The sequence below is a fragment of the Falco rusticolus genome, chromosome 6, assembly GCF_015220075.1.
Source record: "Falco rusticolus isolate bFalRus1 chromosome 6, bFalRus1.pri, whole genome shotgun sequence".
Classification (NCBI taxonomy): domain Eukaryota; kingdom Metazoa; phylum Chordata; class Aves; order Falconiformes; family Falconidae; genus Falco; species Falco rusticolus.
The window spans coordinates 46,056,186-46,072,090 of NC_051192.1; the positions used below are offsets into that span (position 1 = coordinate 46,056,186).

The following is a 15,905-nucleotide window of genomic DNA, read 5'->3' on the forward strand; positions in this document are numbered from 1 at the left end:
GGGCTGGGCAGGGGAGCCAATGGGTGCAGTGTGGTTGTGGCTCTGGGCTCATCACGGACGTAGTTGTTCGGTCAGTTAATACTGTGTCATTTGCCAGCTAGTGAAGGGAAGAGGGGCCACCCTTAAGCCCTACATGTGGGTAGATGAACCAGCCACAGCTTTTATCCAGGTAGCACCAATAATTGCAGAGATGTGGCAAGAGAAGCTTCAGGGCAGGTACGCCACCAGTGACCAGAGATGTTTGGCTTGATGGATGAGTGGTCACGGTGTATGCCCTTCTGTTGTCACACTTGTTGGGCTGAAGCGGTGCTGGGTACACCTGTGGATGCTGCGCATCGCCTTCACTTACTGGGTAGACCAGAAATGCAAATAGTGCAGTTCTGGAGAAGCTTGAGGTACCTTTCTGCTGCTCCTGCACACTCATTTCTGAGTTACCAGTTTCTTTTGTCAATAAATATAAGAGAAATTGAAACTGCTTTTCAGATTGCCTGCTTCCAACCACTGCCCTGACAGCTTTCAAAAAACAAGCTGCTTCTCTCAATATAGTAGTCCTTACTGAAACAGCAAATAACAGGAAAAGAGTAAGCCAGGCATCATCGGAACAGATGAGTGACAGAAATTCATAAGGTATGTCTGTGTATACACAGACGGACATATACTAGGAAACATAAAACTATAAAAAAAAGAAAAAAAAAGTCAGTGTTCCCAGCTACTTTGCAAACATGTTTCCTTAATTCACTTGATGAAATTTGCTATAGTTGTTAAGTTGCTATGGCATCTGAGCTCATCCAACAGCATTCAACAGATTTTTATCTGTGGCTTACAAACCACACTGAGCAAAATGAAAATCCCCGGTTACACCGTCCTTCGTATAGTTTCCTGTGAGGTAAGTCTGAGGAACAAACTTACGCATACAGCGTATCTGTGTGCTGGCAGGCTTGCAAGGCTCGTGAAGCAGGGTGACACCTGTCTGACATCATAACTCCTGGAGAGCGATAAACATTGCACGGGACGCTCAGGGCTTTTATAAATAAGAGTGGGCCAGAAAAATGCTTTAATGCTGGGAGAAGACTGGACAGTCTCTTCAGAGACAGCTATCAGAGAGTCTCTTTGCTGTGCGCTGGGCAAATAACTGATACTGCACATTCTTCCTTAACGCCTGTGTTTTGTTGTTTCTAATCTTTCCCTCCCTAAAGCTGATGCCTGTTGGACAAGGCTGGGACAACAGGGGCACTGGGTTTAAAGGAGCGTAAATGCCTGCTAAGATGGCACTGGCCAGTTCACTTTCTAGCAAACCAGTACCACCATGCTCCAGAAAAGCTTCTACGGCAGGGGTGGAAGTGCACCAGAGCAAGCTGGATTTTTTCTGCAAGCTGGGCTATGGTAAGCAGGACATCTACAAAGTGCTGGAGAACCTGGGCCAAGAAGCCTTGGAAGACGATGTGTTGAAAGAGCTGATTCGGATGGGGAGCAAACCTCAAGCTCTGGAGAGCCAGGCTCGGCCTTCCCCGCTAAAACTTGTTGCCCGTGGATCATGTAGCACTACACCGGCATCAAAGTGGCCTGGAGAAGATGGCAGTGATTCTTCTAGTTACTTGCGACCCATTGTGATCGACGGCAGCAATGTCGCAATGAGGTAAGCTCTGTTTTCCTGGAAGGGATCTCTCTTCCTCTGAAGCTTTTGAATTTTAAAGCTGATGGCTTGAAGTATGGTTTTTTTCCTCTGGTGAGAGATGCGTTGATGTATTTACCACGGTGGCATGAACCGCTGCTTACTCCCGTTCTTTGGCTGAGGCACGGCTTCTAGGGACCTGCTGTCTCTATGCCCATAAGGACGCTCACCAAATGCGATCGCTGGCTCGCTCCGCGTTTTGACCCTTCACAAGCCAACAGCCAGCTCCCCGCTGCTGCTCGGGGCGCTATGATTCAGCAGCTCACCCTCCCCTTTAGCTCACCCCTGCTGTCTCCCTGCCTTTTCAAATGGGAACCTAGGATCTCTAAATATATATGCTGAGGAGTTTCCACGAAAAACTGATGAACGGATAGACAGAACACCCCAGCTAACCTAAGAAGGAGAGAGAAAACAAAGACAGGTGACTGGTTCCTAACAACATCACAGTTGTGGTGTTCTGACTTGCAAGTAAACCCCAGAAATGTTCCTGGCTTGTATATTTTTGTTGGGTTTTGTTTTGGCTTCTTTTTTATGGAAACATCAGGGAATTGATAGTTGACTTGTACTGAATAGTCTCATTTCCTCCTTAATTAATTCTGCTTCTGGGAAATGTCATAACAACTCGCCCTGGCCAATCACATTTCCTAAGCAGCGTCCTGGCACGGTGAAAGCAGCCTTACCGAGGGGGAGCCCGGCGCATCCGTGTGGATGGGAAGCACAAATACAGCAGTGGGTTGGCCTCTGTTTACTGGAGCAATGTGAACAGCCGGAGGCCCGGCAGAGTCCACGACACGCTGGGTATCCATCGGTTTTCCCTCCTAACTTCTGTCCGTTCACAGCAGGGCCAAGCCAAGCTTGTCGCTGCATGTTGGGACAGGGCAGAGGAGGGCTTCCCCCTTCGGTCAGCTTTGGTGTGAGGTGGGATGGGACCCCATCCCCTCTGGTTAGAGGGTAAAGAGGACACAGGCATCCAGAGCAACTGGAGCCTTAAGCGAATTATGCCATCTTCTGGATGAAGGGAGAAATCCCATCTGAAAACGGAGGGTTCCTCGGTCAGGGCAGCTCACGACGAATGAGAAACACGCAACAGACCAAAATTGCTTCGCCTTGCCTGGGCTGTGAGTTCGGCAGCCAGGTGTTAGGGTCTCCTGCTCCCATTTGCATTTTCACCCTGGACCCTCCTTGGGGCATCCTTCTTGCCTCTCTACACAAGAAATGAGCCCCCATTGAGGCTGAGTGGCCGAGCTGAGCCTTCATTGCGTTAAGGGCAATGCTACCGCTGACTGGCCACGTGCCCCATTCTGCTGGCACAACCTGGCCCTCACCTATTTACCAGGCCTTTTTTAGAGCAGGCAGAGGTGGGCAAGGCAGAGAACGGTGTAGTTTCCAAGACAGCAGAAGATGCACCCTTGCCACTGAACAGGAGGCCAAGAGTAAGTTTGTGGCTACTGAAATAAATAGTGTGTGTTTTGAGCTTGGAGTACTCTGGGAAAGCTCTGAGATCATCCCACTGTGCCAGCCTGTGCATAGGAGCTTTCTAGACAGAGACTATTTAAAACAAACATCATTACAGGTAATGTGCAGCAGATGGCTTGAACCAGTATGCCATACTGCTTTCCTAGACCACGTGCCCACCTAAATGGGTTTTCAAGAAGCCACATGTACTTCTTGGCATGTAAAATCTAAATATTTTTGTAGAGTAATTTCCAAACTGTGAGTCTGAGAGATGTTTGCCTGCTAGATTATTGAAAGCTGGTGTTCTGCTGTGGTTTCGTCATCATTCACCTAGAAAGAATTAAAGGAATGTGAAGTACTTTTGAGTTTCAGAAAGGTTTTACAGCTCTTCTCAGTCATCCCCAACCTCTGTCTTGCTAAATTTAAGACTACCTGGATGATGCAGAAGACTATTGAGCTTGTCAGTTCAGTTTGTACTAAACAGACGTAGCCTGGAAGGGGGTGCTTTCCTCACCTGGATGCCTTTCAAAGTGGTGCTGAATGGCACTTGCTTTGGCTAACGGGACAGGCTTGGTGAGTGCTTTCGGTATCCTCATTTTAATTTTTCTGCTTTGCTGCTGTCAGATGGAGAAGGGATGCTTGCAGAAATCAGGAAAAAGGGCTGTTAGTTTTCCTTGCTGGATAAACTTCATCATCAACACCAACGACCATAAAAGTGCAGGAGAAGCAGCAGTTTGGGAATGAAGCTGTCAAAAAGTGGAAGCTGGGAGAGGCAGTTGCTTGTGTGAAGAAAAATGCTTTGAGCATTTGTATTTCTATCTTAAGACTGGTGTTTCTGGAGCATCTCAGAGTCGGTGTTGAGGGCCGGCTATTGTGGGGTGCAAGGTTTTGAATAGGCCCCAGGGTAATAAAGCGGGTGAGCTGGTGGTCTCAATCATCGATCAGCCTATCCATAGAAACTGAATGGGAAATAACCTTTCCTTCAGCCAGCCTCACTAGCCAAGTGTCTCAGTACACCTTGCGTTTCCATCAGACATAATGAGAAACTTATCCGCCTGCCAGCCCATCCACGGGAAGCGGGCAGGGCAGTTTAGCAAGGCTAGTGATAAAAAATCAATAGAGTTGAGTTAATATGAAAAGGGAACTGCCATAACCCTATTCACTGCACACTGAAGAAGCCATCTAGTCTAGTGCTTGTACTTACACCTAGTTTTTAAGCTGTGATAGGTACAGAGGCCTTTTTCTAGGCCAGCGGAGTCATGCATTAGGCTCTCTGCCTTCTGCCAAAGCTGTGGCTGATGCTCTGTCACCATAGGGCGGAGATGGTGCCATTTGCAGTTTTCAAAAGGAGTTGTTTGGACTAAACTTCTTCCTAAAGGGGTTGGAATTGCACAATTTAAGAAGGAGTCACTGCATACTAATTACAGGTTAATTGCTGGAGTCACAGCGAGGCCAAATTGCTGCTTTTGTTTGGGAGATGGGCCCTGCCGACCTGTGGCCCATGTGCAATGTACCTGCTTGCTGGCAAAAGGGAGATGGGACTCAGTTATGACAGATCAGTCATGGTCCATGGGCTACAGGGTGCATGGGCAAGGTGGCTGACCGGAGGCAATTCGTTGTCGGGCAACATAAATTCACCACACAGTGAGAATGTGAAGGTTTAAAGCCCCTGCTCCGTTGCACGGCAGATGTTGGTGTTCAGTCGTGTCGATGCTGCAGCATGCCACGTGTGTACACACCATTTTAGATACATGTTCCTCAGCTTTGGCTGTAGCAATGCAGCAGCAACTGGATGAAGTGATAATGGTGAGAAACACTCTCGCTTGCTCTGCTTGGCATTTTGGCTGAATCACTTGTGCTTGAGTGCTTAACCTTCTGTACTGGAGGAATATCTAGAGCTACTTTCTTAAAGCAGACAGGGTCATATATGTGAGTCAATGTTAAAGCAGGTTGTCACTGGACTTCATTTGAGTTGTGGCATTAAAGATGTACCTAGCCTTGCCTTTGAGCAGGGGTCCTCAAACTATGGCCTGCGGGCCAGATATGGCCCCCCAGGGTCCTCAATCCGGCCCCCGGTATTTACAGACACACACACACACACACACACCCCTGCCGGGGGCTGGGGGGGGAACCAAGCAGCCGCAGATGACCTCCTGCCACTTCATCTGCGTGCTGGCCCCCTGTTTAAAAAGTTTGAGGACCCCTGCTTTTGAGGGTAGTTATCTGAAAAAGTCACCTGAACTTCCAATTCACCTGTCCAGGTGACTTTATACCTATCCTGGGTAGATCCTATCCTTTAAAACCAAAGAAAACAGCTGTTCAAGAATGGAGATTAGATGTGTTGAGCACTTCAGACCATTTATTCTTAGTGACGTTTTTTTAAGACTTCCTATTGCCTGGGTATCTATTAATAAGCAACCAGGTTTCTTCCCCCAAACTGCACTACTTTTCATTTGCGGTCACCATTTTAGCACTGAGACTTATATTAGGTGTAAAACAGAGCTTTGGTTATGAGGCCGATGTAGGCAGAACCTAGAGATGAATTCCTGGGGGATGGTGATAGGAGAGGCATTTAAGACAGCATCATCATACTTGACTTGTCCATCACTGCAGGTAGGTGTAGTAACCAAGAGAGTAATTTACAAGGACGTTTTGCAGAGAATGAAAGCCTGAGGGAAACTGTGGTGATATTACTCAAAAAGCTCAAAGTACAGGGATGAGGTTTCTGTAGATACTGTGAGAGCATTTATCCATTTTAGGACTTTGTGTAGAGTTTATTTTTGTCTCCTTCTGCAGGGGTAGTTAACAAATTATGTCCCTTTACACGTGCACTTCAGCCAAAATTTAGTTAAGCAAATGACAAACAGTGAGAACTTTCAAGAGAGGAGGAGAAACTTCGGAAGGATATCAACCCTAACTTTTTCTGGAGGTTGTTTTCTGTGTCTTGCTCTGGGTATTGATAATGCTTCGGAACCCGCCTTGCCTGCATCCTCTACAGCACCTGCCCTAGGGCTTTCCTGCCTCTCTGTGCTATGAAGACAAAATCCACCGACTAGGGCAAGAAAAAGATGTGCCTGAGGGGCCTGTGGCCATCTCACTGAGGTCTTGTCCTTTTTTTGGTGCCCTGGCTTAGGTTCTCTGTATTTCCCATCCTGCATCTTCTACTTTTTCTTCCTCCATAGTTTGACTCCTGTTTCCAGAAGAGGTCAGCAGCTGAATGACCTGCAATCACACTTGCAGCTGCTTCAGACATTAAAATCGGGAATGTCACTTTCACCACAGAAGAAAATACCCACATTTTGTTTCTCATAGGAGAGCCTTGTGGGTTTCTGCTTGCGCCAGAAGAAACTCTCAGTACTCAAACCGTAATCAGCAAAGGCACACGAAGGGTCTGACACAACCTAAGATCTTGCCAGTGCTTTAGGATCCAAGTCCAGCCAGACACAGATGGAAGCACAGTCTTGGGTAGCAGGCAGGTCATAGAAATGAGGATAGGATACCTCTGTTCTTAAGTATCCAGACTGCTTCAGAGAACAAGTTTCTGGTTCCACTGGAGGAGGTGTTTGCATGTCTCCAACCAGGACACCCTGCCAGGTTGTTTTCTTGGAAAGTGGTGTATGACACACAAGCTGTTTATTTTGCCTTTTCATTACTGGCTTAGTTAAAGAAAACCCTAAGCTTCTTGAAAGCTTTGCCTCGCCATTCTTCTTTTTTTTTTTTTCTTTTTTTTTTTTTTAATAGTCACGGAAATAAAGAGGTATTTTCCTGCTGGGGTATCCAGCTGGCAGTGGATTGGTTTCGAGAGAGGGGGCACATGTACATCAAGGTTTTTGTCCCACTCTGGAGGAAGGAGCCCCCTCGACAAGACAGTCCCATTGCAGGTAGGTCACTGTCCTGGGCATAATTTGACAACCATTAGGTGCAGTTTGGAGGTGGGGGTGTGTGAAGATCCAGTATAGTCGTTATTTTATTGCTGCATGCTTCTGGCTAGCAGATAAAACTGCTTGCAAGACTTTGTTATGCTGCTTTGAGCCTTCTGCTTTACAAGCACAAGTTGCTTCCAGCTGAGTTACAGGTTTGTCAGCTCATGAGTTTGCGGAGTTTTTAAGGCCAGCCAGGAGACGACAAGATTGTTGCACACATTATCCAAAGATGGCCGTATCCAAAACATTCACTGCTGCATGGCTGTTATCTGTTAGCCTGTTCCCCCAGCATAGGAGCTACATGGGTTCCTCTTCCAGGAGAAGGAAGTGCATCAGCTGAAGTCCGTGGGAGGGTGGTGAGATTCAGTTTGTATGAAAATAGATCTGCTCGATTTGTGCTGGCAACTTGGTATCTGCAGATGAGGTGGCTGGGGATCTGCCTTTCTGCATCCAGGGAATGGCAAGAAGTCAGAGTGTCCTCAATAGCAGCAAAAGAGGTTTGTTTATTTATTTTGCCAGACACATTTTATCTCCAAGTAAAGCTTATATCAGGATGGTTATGAGCCTTCTAGCATCTAGCAGAGTAAAAAGGGCACCAGAGGGGGTCACTGTAGAAATCAAGGCATCCTGTTGCAGATAAGACCTAAAACCCACAAAATGGTGTCTCAGATTTTAAAGTAGATGCTTTTGTAAAAGACCTAATTTTCAAGTTGCCAAATAACCACCAGGTATCCCTGCATCTGAAAACCACACCACTGTAAGTTGCCTAAAGTGTTGAAACAGCTTGAGATTCCTGTAGGTTTCTAGCACATGATTGAGACCTGGTCATTATTAATCAATTAACTTATCTTTTTCTCTCTCCCCCCCCCTTTTATTTCTGCCAATGACCCCACTAGATCAGCACATCCTTGAAGAGCTTGAAAAGCAATCAATCCTTGTGTACACCCCATCCCGGAAAGTGAAAGGCAAGAGGGTCGTTTGCTATGATGATCGCTATATAGTAAAAGTTGCTTATGAGAAAGATGGAATTATTGTTTCCAATGACCATTACCGGGATCTCCAGAATGAAAACCCAGAGTGGAAATGGTTTATTGAGCAGCGACTACTCATGTACTCTTTTGTCAGTAACAGGTAAGACACAGTTGTTGTTAATCTTGAATTCAAACATTACGGGCCAAGTCAGCTCCAACATCAGTGCACCTCCCACCAGCAGCAGGGTACATAAGTCTTTTTCTGAAAGGAATTTACTGCAACTTTTCGTATGTAACTTCTTCTCAGTTTTGGTCGTAGCCCTTCCCTGCCACTCTTCAATGAACTTCTCTATTTGAATGGCAGCATTAATGACCAGCTTTGCTTCTTTCCAATCCAAACTGGGATGTTAAACCAAGGCTCAGTATCTTTTAATTTCTGTTTCCTGTAAGAAACAGAATGAAATCCGTGAGAGGTGGCTGGCTATCTGGCAGTATTTTTAATTCCCCTACAAGGCAGAACAGCACTTTTCCCTACGTTTTTGTAATGATGACTTTCAAGAAAAGAGACGAGGAACTGGTCTCTCTGCCCTTCACCATCTCCCCTGGGGAAGGGTTTCATTAAGGCACTTGCGCCGTGCCTGCGAGGCTGAGCTGTACGCTCCTCGGTTGGTATACACCAACTTTGTCTGCTTTGTCTGAGTTTCCTAGCAGCAGAGGTGTCATCGGCCATCAGTCTGGCTGGGAAAATGCACTCGGAGACATCCAGCACGCACGGATGGGCGCAAGCAGGGAAGCTGCCTTACGCAGTGCTACTCTCTCTGGGTCTTGGCAATCCTGCCACCAAAATTGGATGGGAGTGCTTGCCACTGGGTTTCAGTTCCCCTGTGATGTTGTTCACAGAAGTGAAGCTTCTGAACATCAGCATACTGTATTTCTCAAAGCTCTGGTCCATAACAGAATCACAGAATTCTTTAGGTTGGAAAAGACCTTTAAGATCATTAGAGTCCAACCATTAACCTAGCCCTGCCAAGTCCACCACTAAACCAGGTCCCTAAGTGCCACACTTGCACATCTTTTAAACACCTCCAGGGATGGTGACCCAACACCTCCCTGGGCAGCCTGTTCCAGTGCTCGACAACCATTTTGGTGGAGAAACTTTTCTTAATAGCCAATCTAAACCTTCCCTGGCACAGCTTGTGGCCATCTCCTCTTGTCCCATTGCTTGTGGCCTGGGAAAAGAGACTGACACCCACCTTACCACCAGGTTTCTTCCCTAGTTACTAATGGGTTACAAATATTTATGTGATATTTTCCTTCCTATTTTGTAGGGATTGCCACACCTTTTCAGGGCCCTTCCCTCAGAAAGTCTACCTCCTTACTGTGAAGCCTGTTTGAATAGTTTCAGCAGAACACTTTTGGCACAGCTTTGGGAACCTCTCTAAAACCACAGCTTGATGTTGGAGGTTTCAGTCCCATTATGTGGATAACCAAATTCCCTGAGTGCCTCCCTTCCTCTCCTGCCTGCAACTCCCTTCAGCAGAGAGCTGTTCCAGGGGGGTTGTGGTGCAGATTCATTTGTAAACAAGTCTAGAGAAGCTAATTAGTTTTTTTCCTGAAGCATTACATTCAGGTACTGGCACAGAATAATAAACAGTTTTACATGAGCATTCTGAAGGCCTCATAGCAGGAAGCCTTTTACTGAATCCTTGAAAAAGGTTGGGCTTGTTTATTGCACCATGTCACCATCAGCTGTAGCTCTGAATTAACTGCTGGCTTTTTAGTCCTCGTTCTCCTACAAGTATTTAGTAAGAGAAAAGTGAGTTTGCTGTGGGAGGGAGCTGATGGTGAGGATCCCAGTGCTGGGGCCACAGAAGAGGCTGCTTCAGAGGGAAAGGAAGCGATGGGGCTGGGGCTGCCGTGCCTTCCCAGGTGTTTTATGGTATTAGGAGAAGGCACTGCTGTCTCAGCAGGCAGAAGGCAGTGAGTCTAGTAACAGCCTGAGTCCTGAAGGCCAGGACACAAAAGGAGGGCAAGGATTTTCTGCCATGACCTCATGCTACAAGCTGTGATGGCACTTCAGCTCCAAAAGCTCGAGGTATGTTTGCTACCCCGGTGACTCTTTCCTTTTTCAGGTTTATGCCTCCTGATGATCCGTTAGGCCGGCACGGACCCACTCTTAACAACTTCCTCAGCAAAAAGCCAGTGCTTCCTCAACCAAAGTGGCAGCCTTGCCCCTATGGTGGGTTTCTCCCTGTGCTGTGAACTGCCACCCCTCTTCCTCCTGCCCCTTGCTTCCCAGTGGCGCTTTCCTTCAGCTAAGGGCAAATGCTGTTGCCTCGTGCTGGCCTGCTTCACGTGGTAGGGACTCGAGACAGCGCTGCACAAACGTGTGATGCTTCTTCCCCTCTCCTGCTCAAATGGCTTCAGCCCCAGCAAAGGCACCGGCTCTTTCTGGTTCCTCCATCCTTGCCTGCACGCAGCACCCGAACCGGGCGCCGTGGCTGTGCTGACCCCCCAGCCTGCACACACCTTTCACTTTGCAGAGTGGAATTGCGGTGTAGTGCTAGGGAATGGCCATCCAAACACTTCCCCTCCCTCCCCTCCCAACAGCTTTCCAGTGATGTGCAGGTTTCCCAGAGGTAAATCCCTATACCTTTTTTTAAAGCCACCCTCTGCAGCAGCAGGTCTCCCAGCCCACTGTGTGCAGCAACCAGAACATGTAAGAATTTCAGACAGTTCCAAAATAGCAGAAACTTGCTTTCACTGCAGCTTCACCCTGCTATTTTAGGTCAGCAGTATTTAAATCTGGGGCCAAAAGTACTGAATTGGAAAACAGCACTTCCCCTCTTGCTGTTTGTGCTCACCTCGCCCCTGCAAAATACACAGTGCTGGGGGAGAAGCAATGTGTGTGTTAGTTGTGGGTGCTGGTGACAACCTCCTGTTTCGTGTTTTGATTCTTTCAGGTAAAAAATGCACCTATGGCAATAAATGCAAATTTTACCACCCAGAGAGAGCACATCAAGTTCAGCTGTCAGTTGCTGATGAGCTCAGGGCCAAAATAAAGGTCCCGCTAAGCCTGGGCAAAGAGGAGGAGAAGCGTAACCACTCACTGTACAGGACCGGTGCAGAGCCTGCACCCTGCGACACCTGCACAGAAATGCCGCAAGAAGCCAGTGGCTGCACAGGGGCTTCCCACTACCCAGCGTGGTGCTGGGGGAGCCATCCTGCGCTGTCATCCGCTGCCTGGGCTGGTGGTCCCAGTTCTGACCTGGGGCCAGAGCAGCAGATGCTACAGCCAGAGCCACTGCAGGACCAGCTGCTCCTGGAGAAGATGTCAGTGTTATCCATCGGCGATGACACCTGTGGCTACACTCGGTCCATACATAACCCTCAGGACAGAGAGGTGATGGGCAGCCCTCATCGCTGCAGTGACCTCAGGCAAAACCTGTACTCGCTGCACCGTGCCCGTAGCTCGGACCACCCGTGCTTGCGGGGGTGCCCTTTGCAGCAAATGGGGCCTTCACGGGCACGGGGTGGGATGCGCCCAGACTATAGCTGGCCTCAGGAGTGCTGCAGCATGCACAGCACGGGTCAGAGGAGCCGCTACGTCCCTGACAGTGCTCAGCACCAACAGGCCCCGGAGACTCAGCACCGTGTTTTGCCACAGCCTGCAGCTCTTCCTGCTGACCCACTTCACTTCTACAGCGAGCACCAGCACCGTTTCCCCAGCCAGCCCCCACCACAGCCCTTTCTGTTAGACTCCAGCGATGGACTGGGTTTCTTCCAGAAAGCCCAGGCTTACAGTGACTACTGGCCCACCCCAGCTGCAAGGCCACCCTCTGCCCCCGAAGCAAGCATACACAGGGAGCTGTGCTCCCTTTTTTCTTACCAGGAGGTGAACCACGTTATGGCTTTGTACCCTGATATCAAGGATATTGCTAGCTTGACTTTACTGATTCAAAGACACAGAAACCTGTGAAGCTTCCACCTTAAACCTTTCCCGGCAAGCACAAGTCCTGGGGCAAAAAGATGCTATTCTGAGGCTTAACTAAGTGTCATTAAAGGGTTTTATGACAAAGGTTATAGCTGTTCCAGGAGCACAAGTCTAAGCATCAATCAGCTATGTCACCTGGGGCATCAGGTCAAGGCACAGGCTGTCATTCACTGCAGCGGGATCTCATTCACCTCGCCTGGAAGTGAATGGAATGGGGAGGCTCAGAGTAACTGAGCTATCAGCAATTGAGCCTCACTAGGTTCAGGGTGGCAGAGATCTTCATCAATGCCTTGAAACACTAGACATGTTTTTCAAGTCCTAACCTGTTGTTCAATGACCATAGAAGAGCCATGCTCCGCAGTCCCCAGTTAAGGTCTCTCTACAGGACCCCCACGCCATGACCACGTGCTCAGCTAGCATAGAAAGTAATTTGGCTTTTTCCTCCTAGCACAGGGCTGCGCTCTCTGTGAGAGAACGCAGTCCTCTATCACCGAGCTTTCAAAGATGTGTCTCATGTTTATAATCCAATGCTCTGAACACATGCTCTTTAGCACAGGTGGTGCAGGTACACCAGAGCACCTGAAGGTATAATTTTTTATATATATATTTATATACACACACACCCCTATAGGTTCATTTCTTAGGGATCACGGACAATATAAGTCAAATCAAGGAAGTCATCTTCAGTGTAATCCTGATGTGGACTGAGGGCTCAGGGTCGTTAATTCAAAAACGAAGAAACCCAGATAATGCCAAGGGGGAAACCTGCCCCCCCCCCCCCAACCAAAACCTTTAAAGTGTCTCTGTTGTGTCAAAGAAAACAATTGCTACTTTAACCCTTAATTACCAAATGCGGGCCCATGATGCAATTATACAGCTGCTTTATGATTACAAACATTTAAACTGTGGTCTGTTGGGACACATTTGATTTTCAGTAAGCTGTAAAGCTGCTAATCTCTGCGTTATTCCATGGAATTCAAATATTAAGGTTGATCCTGAAGGTTTTTGGCATTATACCAAAGTTTAAGTATGTCAGTATGACATGTTTTAAAAATGCTTTAACCTATTCTAAAATGGTCATCTAGAACACTTTGTTCTGAGTAATGTAATTTTTTTTTCTTTTGCCTTTTTTTTTTTTCTTGGCACTGATGCCTCACCCAGTCCAAAACTGAAGTAGGATTTACAAACTCTCTGACCCTGCAGTATCTCCATTAGGTTCTTCTCTGAAGTGCAATTGGTGATGTTTGGCCCAGGCAGGATTTAACCACAGCCCTCACCAACAATTCTGAATTATCTTGCTTTTGAAAAAGTGACTAAGGAATAGTAATTTACCTTTAGTGACATTATCACACGATGAATTTTTTTTAAAAGTGGTGATAGTTTGATCTGCTTCCCTCTGGAAAACACCAGCAGCTTTACTTTTTTTTTTTTTTGGTGGTGGTGGTTAAGGAATCTTCAGGAAATAAGTATACTGTATCAGTTCAGTCTCTTATGGCCATGTGGTTGGCTCCAAGAAATTCTAATCTGGAGTGTGGAGGTATGATTTATCTTCACAGAACAGGACATTTTTTTCCATATGCCATGAATTTTCCACTAATTATAGTCATAATCCAGCTGGATCACCAGAATGGCTTATAAATTTATCCACTGCACATTACATAAAGATTATAAATGACATTAAAACAAAACTATAGAATAAATGCCCTGTGAAATGCTTTGGAAAGTATTTGAGTTCTACAGCCATCATTAACTACACTGAAATTTGCCACGCACCACACATCACACTGAAGCAACCGCAGACGTTTCACAGATTAAATGCCTATATCGTGCCTGCGCGGGGCCAGGCTCATGGCTTGCCCAACAGCCTGCACCAGCGCTTTTCCAGCTTCTCCGAGCACATATATACCCTCACAGGGGAACTGTGATACAAAGTGGAAAAATACCTTCCACCTACTCAAACAGAACAAGTCCCAAACGACAGCATTCAGAACATATACATACAGCAATGGCACAGGATATAACCGTACATGTCAGCATTTTTTTTTTTTTAATGCCTGGAATGTAAGTTACATATTTCAATACGGAAAGCATTTAAAATCTATAGGAAAATTGGCACACTGCCTTTCTATAGTGCCCTTGGCTTGCTGAAGACCTGCACATAAGCTTTTCTCCTTTTCCTTTGAGGATGCACAGGAATTTGGTGGTTGTTCAAAACCCTCTCTTGATATTTAATAACTTATTTTTCTTTCATTTCTGTCTTATTTCCTGGGGAATCTTTCAACAGAATACATAGAATGTGCATTCTGCTGAGAAAGTGTCTGAGAAAATAAATCAGGCTTTGGCACGAAACAAAACTTGATTTCTCTTGGCTCTTCTGCTCACCAGAGGGTTTTTTCTCATGGAGCTTTTGTTTGAAGGGCAGCTCAGCAGCAGTGCTGTGTCACTGCCTGCTGGAGAGGAACTCTGCTGCTGGCCAGGAGCCCACAGAAAGCACAGACTGTTTCGTTATTTCACCACAGCACAAGCATCTGCATGCAGAGCCTTCTGTGCTTTCCGGACAGGAGGATTTCTTTCTGCCTTTGTCAGCCCCCGAGGTAAGGGAAGGCCGCTAACAGAAAGGAGGAGGTGGCTTTTGCACTGACAGGGTAGGAGGCTGTTGCCGTTCGGTATCTCTGCTGAGATGCATGAGTCCAGCACTCACTGCCAAGTTGAAAATGAATCCTTAAATCCCAACAGGCTTGGAAAGCCCTTGAGGTTCTTTGCTTTTTGGTTGTCAAGACTCTTTTAGAAGAAACTGGAAGCAGTGGGAGCAATCCTCCAGGAGACAGGCTGCTTTCCTAAGGGAGAGTTACAGAGTTGCCAAGTTCATTTTAAGATTTAAAAAAAAAAATAGTCATAAAAGAGAATAATCTTCCTTTTTGTACTCTCGCCCTTTCCCAAAAAGTTAGGAAGCCACAGATTCCCTCCTTTGTGAGGGGCTAGGGAAACTAGATACAAATACTTCACTGAAAAGTCTTGGCTGGAAGTCAGCCCTGCAGCAGCTCCTCAGCGTAAAAAGGGGGAAAGCGGGTAGCCCTCGCAGCCGATGCGATGCCGTCCTGGGCCACTCACAGCACCCCCCTCCCACCGCTTCTTAAACTCAGACATTTCTCCCTCACAGAACGCTGATGACAAGTCTACTGATTTGGTGAGCTTAGACATCAGAAAAATCAATGCCACAAAATGGTCTACGATATTGATACAGAACACGTTTATGACCTAACACTTGCATTTGCCAATTATTCTGCCATGTTTTGCTAGTATTTTAAATTCACTTCCCATAAGAGCTCCAGCATGTATAAGCAAATGTTTGAACTAATCACAGACAACTGAATAGAACAAGACAGGTTTCACAGCTTCTCTCCTCCCTCACAGTGTTGGACTGTAGGGAAGCACAAGCAAGCCTTGCACCTCACTGTGTGACAGACCACCTCTGCAAGTCAAAAACCATCCCAATGCCTCTGGTAAAAGCTTTTAACAGGCTTCTAGCTGAACACCGGTATATCACATACATCTCCCTCATACAACAATTCAGATATTACCTTTCACCTTTTGCACGGGCTTGTCCCAAGCCAGGAGTTGAAAACTCTCAGTTTTACTCCCAGCCGTAACTCATCCCCTCTACCACTTCTCTGCCTCAGGGTATGTCTGCTCTGCATTCACCCACATGTATTACAGGACTGCTGTAGTATTTACCTCCTATGTGCTGGTGGGACTGGGATGCTTTGAACTCTTGAGAAGAACAGTTTAATATTACAGCATCATTTGTCTAGCATTATTAAGAAGGCGCTACATCTTGCAGTCGATACAGAAGGGATTTTTATAGCATTGTAGCCACATCCCTTCTCTGC

At 46.8% G+C, this 15,905-nt stretch overlaps 1 protein-coding gene across 1 annotated transcript; it reads left to right on the plus strand.

Annotated features, from left to right (window-relative positions):
* Positions 1 to 1,221: 1,221 nt before the first annotated feature.
* Positions 1,222 to 12,772, plus strand: ZC3H12D (zinc finger CCCH-type containing 12D). The gene is made up of 5 exons (XM_037392272.1): positions 1,222 to 1,636; positions 6,869 to 7,008; positions 7,947 to 8,181; positions 10,154 to 10,260; positions 10,985 to 12,772. The coding sequence occupies exons 1-5, from the start codon at positions 1,254 to 1,256 to the stop codon at positions 11,998 to 12,000; spliced, it is 1,881 nt and encodes a 626-aa protein (XP_037248169.1). The 5' UTR covers positions 1,222 to 1,253; the 3' UTR covers positions 12,001 to 12,772.
* Positions 12,773 to 15,905: the final 3,133 nt, after the last annotated feature.

Excerpts from the sequence above, each read along its gene's own strand:
- ZC3H12D (XM_037392272.1), top strand. The coding sequence starts at position 1,254 with ATGCCTGCTAAGATGGCACTGGCCAGTTCACTTTCTAGCAAACCAGTA. Across the intron at positions 1,637-6,868 it reads GGCAGCAATGTCGCAATGAG|TCACGGAAATAAAGAGGTAT; the intron begins GTAAGCTCTGTT and ends TTTTTTTAATAG. Across the intron at positions 8,182-10,153 it reads TACTCTTTTGTCAGTAACAG|GTTTATGCCTCCTGATGATC; the intron begins GTAAGACACAGT and ends TTCCTTTTTCAG.